At 54.8% G+C, this 10,814-nt stretch overlaps 1 protein-coding gene across 1 annotated transcript; it reads right to left on the bottom strand.

Moving 5' to 3' along the window:
- Window positions 1-306: 306 nt before the first annotated feature.
- TICAM1 (TIR domain containing adaptor molecule 1) lies at window positions 307-10,037 on the bottom strand. Its single transcript, XM_012436409.2, has 2 exons — window positions 9,948-10,037; window positions 307-2,828 (listed from the first exon to the last, which is right to left on the bottom strand). Exon 2 carries the CDS (start codon window positions 2,690-2,692, stop codon window positions 602-604), a length of 2,091 nt encoding a protein of 696 aa, XP_012291832.2. The 5' UTR covers window positions 2,693-2,828; window positions 9,948-10,037; the 3' UTR covers window positions 307-601.
- Between the last annotated feature and the right edge of the window lie 777 nt (window positions 10,038-10,814).

Below are 10,814 nucleotides of genomic sequence, written 5' to 3'. Positions count from 1 at the left end.
CTGCACCGCCCCCAACCCCCAACAATAACTTCTCCTTCCACTTTTCCGGGTATTAGAACCGAGACTCGGCAAGGAACATGGCTGCTCAGAAAGGACTACATTTCCCAGCGTCCCTTGCGGCAGGAGTAGGACCATGTGATTATATTCTGGCCAGTGGGATGAGGGCAGATGTGGACAACTTCCGGCTTATGCCCTCCAAGAGGCGTGCACTTCCTACTTCCGGTTCCCTTTTGTAGGCGCGGGAGCCACGTGTTTTATAACAAATAGCCGGGCAGAGGGTGTCCCAGAAGATAATGGCGCTGCAGAAGCGTTCAATAAATATTTATTATAATTAAAAGACGGTAGCAATACCTCCACCACCAAGAACCCTCACCCAGAAATAGATTGGAATTGTAAACACCATGTCCAGTTCTGGCCACCCTAAAGGCCATAACGTCCGTTTTGTCCTAAATGAAGGGCTCCCGGGCAATGTCCTAAAAGTGGCAGATAACTTCATCTTTCACTGTTCCCAGGGGACAGGACAGACCGGGGTGGTCTATGGGGTCCTGCCCAAAGCTGATGCCTGGGTCCAGGTGTGTTCCCCAGGTGGTCGGGACAGCAGTCATTCTGCCTCCTGCGTATTGTCCTCGGGTGCCTGGGACCCTCTCTGGTTCCACATGTGGTTGTTCAGCCCCAGCTGTACCATCTGCGCATGGTGGATAATGAGGGGTTGCAGTCCTGGGCTCTGAGGGGGCACAGGTGAGGCTGTAGGGAAGGCTGGGTGCTGTGGGAAGGGCGGTGGGGGAGTACCAGCCTGCCACCCGTGTAGGGGCGGAGGCTGCAGGCACCCCAGCCCAGTGGGAAAGGGTGGTGGGGCTCCCAGAGGCACCTGGCCCCCAAAGGGCATTCGAGCCCCAAAGGGTGCCCCAGTCCCAAATGACATGTGGCTCCCAAAAGCTGCCTGGAGCTGCTCCATCTGTGCCTGCCAGGACAGATAGCTCTGGAGGTAGGCCGAGTATGCAGCGTTCATGGCGGCCACCTGCACCCGCTCACTGTCCAGGTGTTGGCTCTGTTCCCGCAGGGCTCGGGTGTCCTGTTCCTTCCTCCACATGGCCTTGCGGGCCTGAAGCTTGTGGGACGTGAAGGTGTTGGCCACCTTCTTGTCGAAGATCCGAGAGTGTTCGTCCAGCCGCACCAATCCAGAGAGCAGGCTGGCTGTGTCAGAGCTGAGCTGGGCCGGGGAGCTCTCCAGGGGTAGGAAGGGGATGACACAGTCTGATGGCCCCTGTCGCATGAGGTTGCTCACCAGGGCTTGGTTCACCTGGTGCAGGCTCAGGTGGCAGTCGAAGTTGGAGGTGAGAAGTAGGATGATGAAGGCAGAGTGGTCAATCGCATCCTGCAGGCAGCGGAGCTCCCCGCGCCCAGGCACCTGGAAGTCCTCACAGAAAGTGGCCCCGTCAGGCACGCCGAGGGCCTCCAGCTTCTCCCGGACCCGCAGGGCGATGTGCTCGTCCGCCCTGGCGTGGAGGATCACAAAGTTATAGAATTTCTGCTCCGATGGCGATTCCAGGGAGGAAGGGAACAGGGAGGAGGGGGCCAGGTAAGCTGAACAGGGGGCTGATGGAGGAGGAGGAAGGGATGTTTTTGGGGTGGTGGGAGTAGATGGGCTTGGCTTGGTATTTGGAGAGGTGGTGTCTTCTACAGAAAGTTGGGGTGGTGTCTGGTCTTTGACAGGGCAGGGGTTTTTGAGGGTCTCCAAAATGGGCGAGGGGAGAGACTGGGGGCCTGCAGACCCCTCGGTGCACTCCACCCGGAATTGGGTGCTGCTTTCTGGAGCTTCGGGGGCATCAGGGAGGCCAGTCGAGGTTGCACCTGGGGCCACTTCGGGAAACCCAGGGGGTGGGCTGCTTGGCAGCTCTGGGGGGCTGGCAATCTCCCCCGAGGGCGGCCAGCTCATCTCCTCAGGCTCCTGGCAGCCACCAGTGACAGGCTTGGGCACCAGGCTGGCCTGGGGGTTGTCACAGAGCTTGCTGGGCCCGTGGAGGCTGCGGTGCAGGCTGAGGAAGGGCATCGTGGGCGACTGGCTGATTTCCAAGTTGCTGGTCAGGGAGGCGGGGCTGCCAGTTGACCTCAGGGAACGCCCTTGACTCCAGCCTGAAACACCATCGATGGGGCGAGGGAGGCTCCGGGTACCAGAGGGCGAAGCTGAGGACGGTGGGAGGCAGCCCAGATTGGACTGGAGTGTCTGGATGCTCCCTGGATCCCCAGCCACGTCCCACCCACACCGGTCTCGGGCCTCATCCTGGAGCTCCCCCAGCCGGTGGTCGTCCCTGGCGCTGAGGGTACGGAGGGCTGCCTGGTAGGCCTCGTCCCGCAGCGAAGCCGGGCACAGCTTCTCCTCAGCCAGCAGGTGGTACAAGCGGGCCACAGTCCAGGATATGTCCGGGGGCTCCTCCGGGTCCTCGGTGCTGTCCACGCCAGCCCACTGGCGGGCCACTAGCTGAGCCACGGCATCGGCCTTCAGTGCCTCTAGAGAGATCCTGGCCTCGGTCTCCTGGCCCAGCTTCAGCAGCACCATGGCGTGCAGGAGGTCCCGGCCCTGGCAGCCTGGGCGCGGAGTCTTCAGTTTGTGCTTCAGATACAAGAGCTTTTCCTCGCCCGCCGCGCCCAGGATGTCGAAGGCGCTGGGAAGTGACGGGCCCGTGCAGGCCATGGGCACAGGTGGGTTTGGCCTCGGGCGGCAGAAGCTGGGGGCGGTGAAGGCATGTTCCACACTGCCCGCCTTCTGCACGCCCGGCGCCCTCTACCCATTCACTGTTCCAGATTCCGCCGGAGCTCCCCGAGCAGATCTGTAGGGAACAGAACAGGCAAACACAGTCACCCCCAAGACAGGTCAGCACAGGAAGGCGGCCCACACGCCCCTGTCTGCTTTCCCCGCCTGCCACCAAGACCTAGCAAGGTGACCTTCGGGAACACGCCACCTCCAATTTCCATGTCCTCCTCTGCAAAATGCCACGAGGCCAGCGTGGTGGCTAACGCCTGTGATCTCAGCACTTTGGGAGGCCGAGGTGGGAGGATCGCTTAAGCCCAGGACTTTGAGACCAGCCTGGTCAACATAGCCAGACTCCGTCCCTACTAAAAATTTAAAAATTAGCTGGGCGTGGTGGCAAGTGTCTGCTGTCCCAGCCACTCTGGAGGCTGAGATGAGAAGATCACTTGAGCCCAGGAGGCTGAGGCTGTAGTGAGCTATGATGGCACCATTGCACTCCAGCCTGGGTAAGAGTGAGACTCCGTCTAAAAAAAAAAAAGAAAAGAAAAAGAAAAAGGCCAGGTGTGGCTCACACCTGTAATCCCAGCACTTTGGGAGGCCTAGGCAGGTGGATCACCTGAGGTCAGGAGTTCGAGACCAATTTGGCCAACACGGTGAAACCCCGTCTCTACTAAAAATACAAAAAATTGGCTAGGCGTGGTGGTGGACTCCTGTAATCCCAGCTACTCAGGAGGCTGAGGCAAAAGAATCACTTGAACCTGGGAGGCAGAGGTTGCAGTGAGCTGAGATCGTGCCACTGCACTCCAGTCTGGACCACAAGAGCGAAACAATGTCTCAAAATAAATAAATAAAATCAGCCGGGCGCGGTGGCTCACGCCTGTAATCCCAGCACTTTGGGAGGCTGAGGTGGGCGGATCACCTGAGGTCAGGACTTCGAGACCAGCCTGACCAACATAGAGAAACCTGGTCTCTACTAAAATAAAAATAGAAATTAGCTGGGCGTGGTTTGGGTGCCTGTAATCCCAGCTACCTGGAACGCTGAGGCAGGAGAATGGCTTGAACCTGGGAGGCAGAGGTTGCCGTGAGCCGAGATCAGGCCATCGCACTCCAGCCTGGGCAACAAGAGTGAAACTCAAGTCTCTAAATAAATAAATAAATAAAATACAAATAAAAATAAATTGGCTAATGCCCTTTTCGGCCTTAGCCCACCTGTACCCAGGTGAATATTATAAAAATAAATAAGTAAACAAAAATAAATAAAAATAATTAGCCGGGTGTGGTGGCGCATGTCTGTGGTCCCAGCTGCTTGGGAGGCTGAGGTCAGAGGATCACCTGAGCCCAGGAGATCGAGACTGCAGTGAGCAGAGACCGTGCCACTGCACTCCAGCCTGGGCAAGACAGTGAGACCCTGTCTCAACAACGTATGGAAGATGCCTCATTCATAATGTTTTATGCTGAAACATGTTGGGTATATTGAGTTAAAGAAAATTTATTAGTAAATGCACGATTAATTTTTATTTTATTATTATTATTTTTTTAGATGGAGTCTCACTCCATCACCCAGGCTGGAGTGCAGTGGCATGATCTCAGCTCACTGCAACCTCCACCTCCCAGGTTCAAGCAATTCTCTTGCCTCAGCCTTCTGAGTAGCTGGGATTACAGGCATCCGCCATCGTACCCAGCTAATTTTTATAAGTAGAGACAGGGTTTCGCCGTGTTGGCCAGGCTGGTCTCGAACTCCTGACCTCAAGTGGTCTGCCAGCCTCAGCCTCCCAAAATGCTGGGATTACAGGTGTGAGCCACTGTGCATGGCTGCTACATGCTATATTTCTGTTGGGCAGCACTGTTTTAGACATCTCACTACAATCCAGTAATACTGGGGAATGGTCCGTTTTTGACACAAGAAAACAGAGGCACAGAGAAGTTGATTAAGTAGTCTAGAGTCACACAGCTCATAAGGGACACAGCTGGACTGGAACCCAGACTGTCTGCTTCTAGAACCCATTGAGCCTTTTGGCTCCTTTGAACATTTCCAGATTTTTTTTTTCTCTCGAGACAAGGTCTCAGTCTGTCACCCAGGCTGGAGTGCAGTAGTGTGATCTTGGCTCACTGCAGCCTCTGCATCCTGGGTTCAAGTAATTCTCATGCCTCAACCTCCTGAGTAGCTGGGATTATAGGAGTCTGCTACCATGGTTGGCTAATTTTTGTATTTTTAGTGGAGACAGGGTTTCACCATGTTGGCCAGGCTGCTCTCGAACTCCTGACCTCAAGTAATCCACCCGCCTCAGCCTCCTGAAGTGCTGGGATTACAGGCATGAGCCACCGGCCTCAGCCTCAGTAAAATACATATATTTTTTAAATTCAGAGACTCCTGGACAACCCCACTGGCAAAGCAATGTGACACTGAAATTACCTTGAAGTCACTGCCGACACTGAACAGAGACTTTGTGTAAAACTCCGGCATTCCGGATTCTCTCGGAAAATTAACAGTCTGGGCACACTGGGCCCACATTCCCACAGGGCAACAATTAGCAATGAGAGAAGTCCAGCTCCTTTCATCTGAGGGCTAAGGCCTGCCATGTGGACCCCACACCCATGTGAAATGAGTCACCTCCAGGGCAAGAGACAGCAACAGGTAGAAACATGCCCTTGGGATTCCAGCCTCAGCTCTGGCACGTCCAGGCTGTGACCCTGGGCAGGTCATGGGCACCTCGGTCTCGGCTGGGCGTGGTTGCTCACGCCTGTAATCCCAGCACTTTGGGAGGCCGAGGCGGGTGGATCACGAGGTCAGGAGTTTGAGACCAGCCTGACCAACATGGAGAAACCCGTCTCTACTAAAAATACTAAATTAGCCGGGCTTGGTGGCGCATACCGGTAATCCCAGCTAGGGAGGCTGAGGCAGGAGAATTGCTTGAATCCAGGAGGCAGAGATTGCAGTGAGCCAGGATTGTGCCATTGCACTCCAGCCTAGACAACAAGAGCAAAACTCCGTCTCAAAAAAAAAAAGGCTCAATCTTCCCATCTATGAAATGGATACAGTACTCAGCTCTGCCAGCTAGGGTAGTTGTGAGGGTGAATGAGTTCATTCCTACAGGACTCTTTTTTTTTTCAGGGGCCGGGGTCTTGCTCTGTCACTCAGGCTGGAGTGCAGTGGTGCAATCTCAGCTTGCTGCAACCCCCACCTCCAGGATTCAAGCAATTCTCCTGCCTCAGCCTCCTAAGTAGCTTGGATTACAGATAAGCACCACCACGCCTGGCTACTTTTTGTAATTTTATTTTCTTTTATTTATTCATGTTTTTGAGACGGAGTCTTGCTCTGTCACCCAGGCTGGAGTGTAGTGGTTCAATCTCAACTCACTGCAACCTCCACCTCCTGGGTTCGAGCGATTTTCCTGCCTCAGCCTCCCGAGTAGCTGAGTGGTGGCAAGTGTCTGCTTTAAAAATAAATAATTTATTTTTAAATTATTTTTACTAGAGACGGGGTTTCACCACATTGACCAGGCTGGTCTCGAACCCCTGACCTCAGACAATCTGGCTGCCTCGGCCTCCCAAAGTGCCAGGACTACAGGCGTGAGCCACTGCACCTGGCTGATTTTTGTAATTTTAGTAGAGACGGAGTTACAGGCTGTTGGCCAGGCTGGTCTCAAACACCTCATCGCAATGGATCTGCCTGCCTCAGCCTCCCAGAGTGCTGGGATTACAGGCATGAGCCACCATGCCAGGCCCGTACAGCACTCTTAAAGCAGTGGCTAGCACACAGGTGCCCCAGGAACATTACCATGCAAGACTGACTCCTGCTTAAAAGAAGGACTCAGGGGAGTTTGGGAGAAAACGCCAAAGCCAGCCAGACTTAGAATCATCGAGGCAGGACCACCCCCACCTGCATGCCTGGCAAGTCTCTCAAATCACATGGTCTTTCTTCTCATTCTCTCTGCCCGCCGGCCTGAACTCAACCCTAACTCAGTGACTGCTTCCCCCACGAGCCTCCCTGGCCTGTCGCCACCTCCACCTTCTGGAGACCCGGCGAGTTTCATTCCTCACTGTCCACGGCTGCGACAGTCCACTCCCCACCCTGAAGAGCAGGCGCCGGATGAGATAAAAAAACACCCAGGGCGGTGGGGGGTTCTGGCTCTGCCACTTGCCAACGTGTGTGGTCTGTTATCAGCCTCAGTGTCCTCATTTGTAACGCCCACGTGAACACGGTACTTAGCATGAATGGGGGTCTGTTTTGAAGCCTCAAGGTGAAATAGGGTTAAAAAGCTTAGACCGGTCCCCAGCAAGAAGCCAGAGCTTGATAGAATATTAGTGTGACAATATATGTGGGCAGACTTTTTCCCTTCCTCTTCCTTTTTAGAAACATTTTTGATTGTTAATTTCATTTCTTTCTTTTTTTTTTTTTTTTTTTGAGACAGAGCTCTGTCTCCCAGGCTGGAGTGCTGTGGCACCATCCTGGCTCACTGCAACCTCCACCTCCCAGGTTCGAGCGATTCTCCTGCCTCGGCCTCCTGAGTGGCTGAGATTACCTATGTGTACCACAACACCCCGCTAATATTTTGTAGTTTTTTTTTTTTTTTTGAGACGGAGTCTCACTCTGTCACCCAGGCTGGAGTGCAGTGGCGTGATCTCAGCTCACTGCAACCTCTGCCTCCCAGGTTCAAGTGATTCTCCTGCCTCAACCTCCTGAGTAGCTGGGATTACAGGCATGTGCCACCGTGCCCAGCTAATTTTTGTGTTTTTAGTAGAGACGGGGTTTCAACATCTTGGCCAGGCTGGTCTCGAACTCCTGACCTTGTGATCCACCTGCCTCGGCCTCCCAATGTGCTGGGATTAAGGCGTGAGTCACCACACCTGGCCAATTTTTTGTATTTTTAGTAGAGACGGCGTTTCGCCATCTTGGCCAGGCTGGTCTCAAACTCCTGACCTCAGGTGATCTGCCTGGGAATTACAGGCGTGAGCCACTGCACCCAGCCCCCATTTCATTTTTTTTTCGAGATGGGATCTCACTTTGTCACCCAGGCTGGAGTGCAGTGGTGCAATCATAGCTCACTGCAGCCTTGAACTCCTGGGCTCAAGTGATCCTTCCACCTCAGCCTCCCAAGTAGCTGGGACCACAGGTGTGCGGCACCACATCCCACTAATGTATTTTTGGTAGAGACAGGGTCTTACCATGTTACCGAGGCTCCTGGGCTGAAGCGATCCTCCTGCCTCAGCCTCCCAAAGTGCTGAGATTACAGCCATAAACCACTGCACCCGGCTAACTTTCTCTTTTTTTTTTTTTAGAGACAGGGTTTCACTATGTTGGCCAGGATGGTCTCGATCTCTTGACCTCGTGATCTACCCGCCTCGGCCTCCCAAAGTGCTGGGATTACAGGCGTGAGCCACTGGGCCTGGCTTTAACTTTCTTTTCGATTTTTTTTTTTTTTTTTTTTTTTTTGTAGACATGGAGTCTCACTCTGCTGCCCAGGCTGGTCTTGAACACTTGGGCTCAAATGATCCTCCCTCCTCGTCCTTTTAAAATATTTTAATTGTATCTGAAACATGCTCTTCTTTCCTGCTGTCCCTCCCACACTCTCACAGTCTCTTCATGCATTGAATATGCGTTTAGTGAGCACCTACTAGGGCCAAGAACTGTTCAAAGTGCTACTGCGTATCACGACGGGCACGTCTGCCCTCAGAGAGCTCCCAGTCTGGTTCAGGGAGGCCAGTAGTAAGCGAGAAAGCAACCCAACATCATTTCAGAGAATGAAAAGTCCCAGGAAGGCCATAAGCCAGGGGACCTGTGTGGCTCTGAAAGACGGGCTGGGAAGGGGCTACAGGGGACCACGGCAGTCAAGGGAGGCCTCTGGGGACAGGAAGTGACATTGAGCTGAGATCAGAAGGAGCTGAGTGAGGACGCTGGGTGGAGATGGTGGAGGAAAGTTTCAGGAAGGTGAAGCCACCTGTCCAAAGGCCCTGGGGCAGGTGAGGACTGGGCCTGGGGAGGTGGAGGAACAGTGAGGAGGCCCATGTGGCTGGATAAGCCTTAGGAGGGGGAGAAAGAAAGGTGTGGGGTGGTACAGGGCCCCAGGGCCCTAAGAGAGAGGCCAGGTGCCTGGAGTCCTGGCAAGCATCGTCGGTGCAGGGCCACCCCTCACACCCTCACACACCCCCTCCCTGGGTGTCAGGGAGGAATTTGGGATGTTGGGGAAGGATCCTGGGCATCAGGGAGGAATTTAGAGTGTCCAGGAGGAATCTGGGATATTGAGGAGGTATCCTGGGTGTCAGGGAGGAATTTGGGGTGTCAGGGAAGAATTTGGGGTGTTGGGGAGGAATCTGGAGTATTTGGGATCCTGGGTGTTGGGGAGAAATCCAGGGTGTCAAGAAAGGGATCCTGGTATCAGGGAGGAATTCAGGGTGTTCAGGAGGAATCTGGGGTATTGGAGAGGGATTCTAGGTGTCATGGAGGAATTTGGGGTGTTTGGGAGGAATCTAGGGTATTGAAGGATCCTGGGTGTCAGGGAGGAATTCAGGGTGTCAGGGAGGGATTTGGGGTGTCAGGGAGAAATTGAGGGTATTGGGAGAAATATGGGGTGTCAGGTAGGAAGCTTGGGTATCAGGAATTTGGGGTGAGGAGGAATATGGGGTTTCAGATAGGAATCCTGGGTTTTGGGGAGGATTCCGGGTGTCAGAGAGGAATACAGGGTGTCAGGGAGAAATCTGGGCTATTGGGGAGGGATTCTGGGTGTCATGGAGAAATTCTGGGTGTCAGGAAGAAATCTGGGGTATTGGGGAGGGATCCTGGATATCAGGGAGGAATCTGGGGTGTCAGAAATTCAGGGTGTTGGGAGAAATATGGGGTGTCAGGTAGGAAGCCTGGGTGTCAAAAATTTGGGGTGAGGAGGAATATAGAGTTTCATTCAGGTAGGAATCCTGGGTGTTGGGGAGGAATCCGGGGTTTGGGGGAGGGGTCAGGCTGTTGGGGAGGAAATCGGGGTGCTGGGGAGGATCTCGACAGTTGGGGAGGATCTGGACCACCAGGAAGGGGAGCTGGCGGTTGAGAAAAACCTCAACCTTCCAACCGCGGCGCCAGGCGCCCCGGGGCCCTAAGAGGGAGGCCAGGTGGCCTGGAGTCCCGGCGAGCGGAACGGGTGCGGGGCCACCATCCAACCCCCCCGACACCGCGTCCACCTCGTGCCGTCCTCGCCCCTTCCCCACCTACCAGGGATCCACACCGCGGGGTCCTGGGGGGACTGGGGCTTCTGCGGAGGTGCCCGGGAACGCAGCGCGCTGAGGGCGCCGGCTCCACTCCGTGGCCCAAGCCCTGGGAGGAAGCGCACCGCCCCTTCCGCGTCCCGGGTGGGTGTGGGCCGTGACGTCACGGCTTCGGAGTCCAGCCCCGTGGCACCGGGAAAGTCCCCTGGGCGCCCCGCACCCGTGCCCTCTCTCCCCAGCCCGCGCGGTCACGTTCCACAGGTATGAGCACCTGCTGTGTGCAGGGCGCGGGAAGAGCTCGCGTGTGCCCTCGGGGAGGCCACAGGTCATCTGGGCTGGGGCGCAGAGGAGAAGTAATCACACGAGTGGGATCATCTCCGTTAGTGACCCGTGCTTTCCAGAAAATAAACGCAGCAGCTGTTTTCATTTTTTATTTCTATTATTTATTTATTTATTTTGAGACAAGAGGCTCGCTCTGTGGCCCAGGCTGGCGTGCAGTGGCGCGATCTCAACTCACTGCAATCTCCACCTCCCGGGTTCAAGCAATTCTCCTGCCTCAACCTCCCGAGTAGCTGGGACTACAGGCATAGGCCACCATTCCTGGCTACCTTTTTTTTTTTTTTTTTTGAGACGGAGTTTCGCTCTTGTTACCCAGGCTGGAGTGCAATGGCGCGATCTCGGCTCACTGCAACCTCCGCCTCCTGGGTTCAGGCAATTCTCCTGCCTCAGCCTCCTGAGTAGCTGGGATTACAGGCACGCGCCACCGTGCCCAGCTAATTTTTTGTATTAGTAGAGACGGGGTTTCACTATGTTGACCAGGATGGTCTCGATCTCTTGACCTCGTGATCCACCCGCCTCGGCCTCCCAAAGTGCT

The sequence above is a fragment of the Aotus nancymaae genome, unplaced genomic scaffold, assembly GCF_030222135.1.
Source record: "Aotus nancymaae isolate 86718 unplaced genomic scaffold, 86718_ANA_hifiasm-v0.15.2.pri h1tg000028l, whole genome shotgun sequence".
Lineage (NCBI taxonomy): Eukaryota > Metazoa > Chordata > Mammalia > Primates > Aotidae > Aotus > Aotus nancymaae.
Note: the sequence above shows the minus strand (reverse complement) of the source record. Positions and strands in the feature narration are given on the sequence as shown.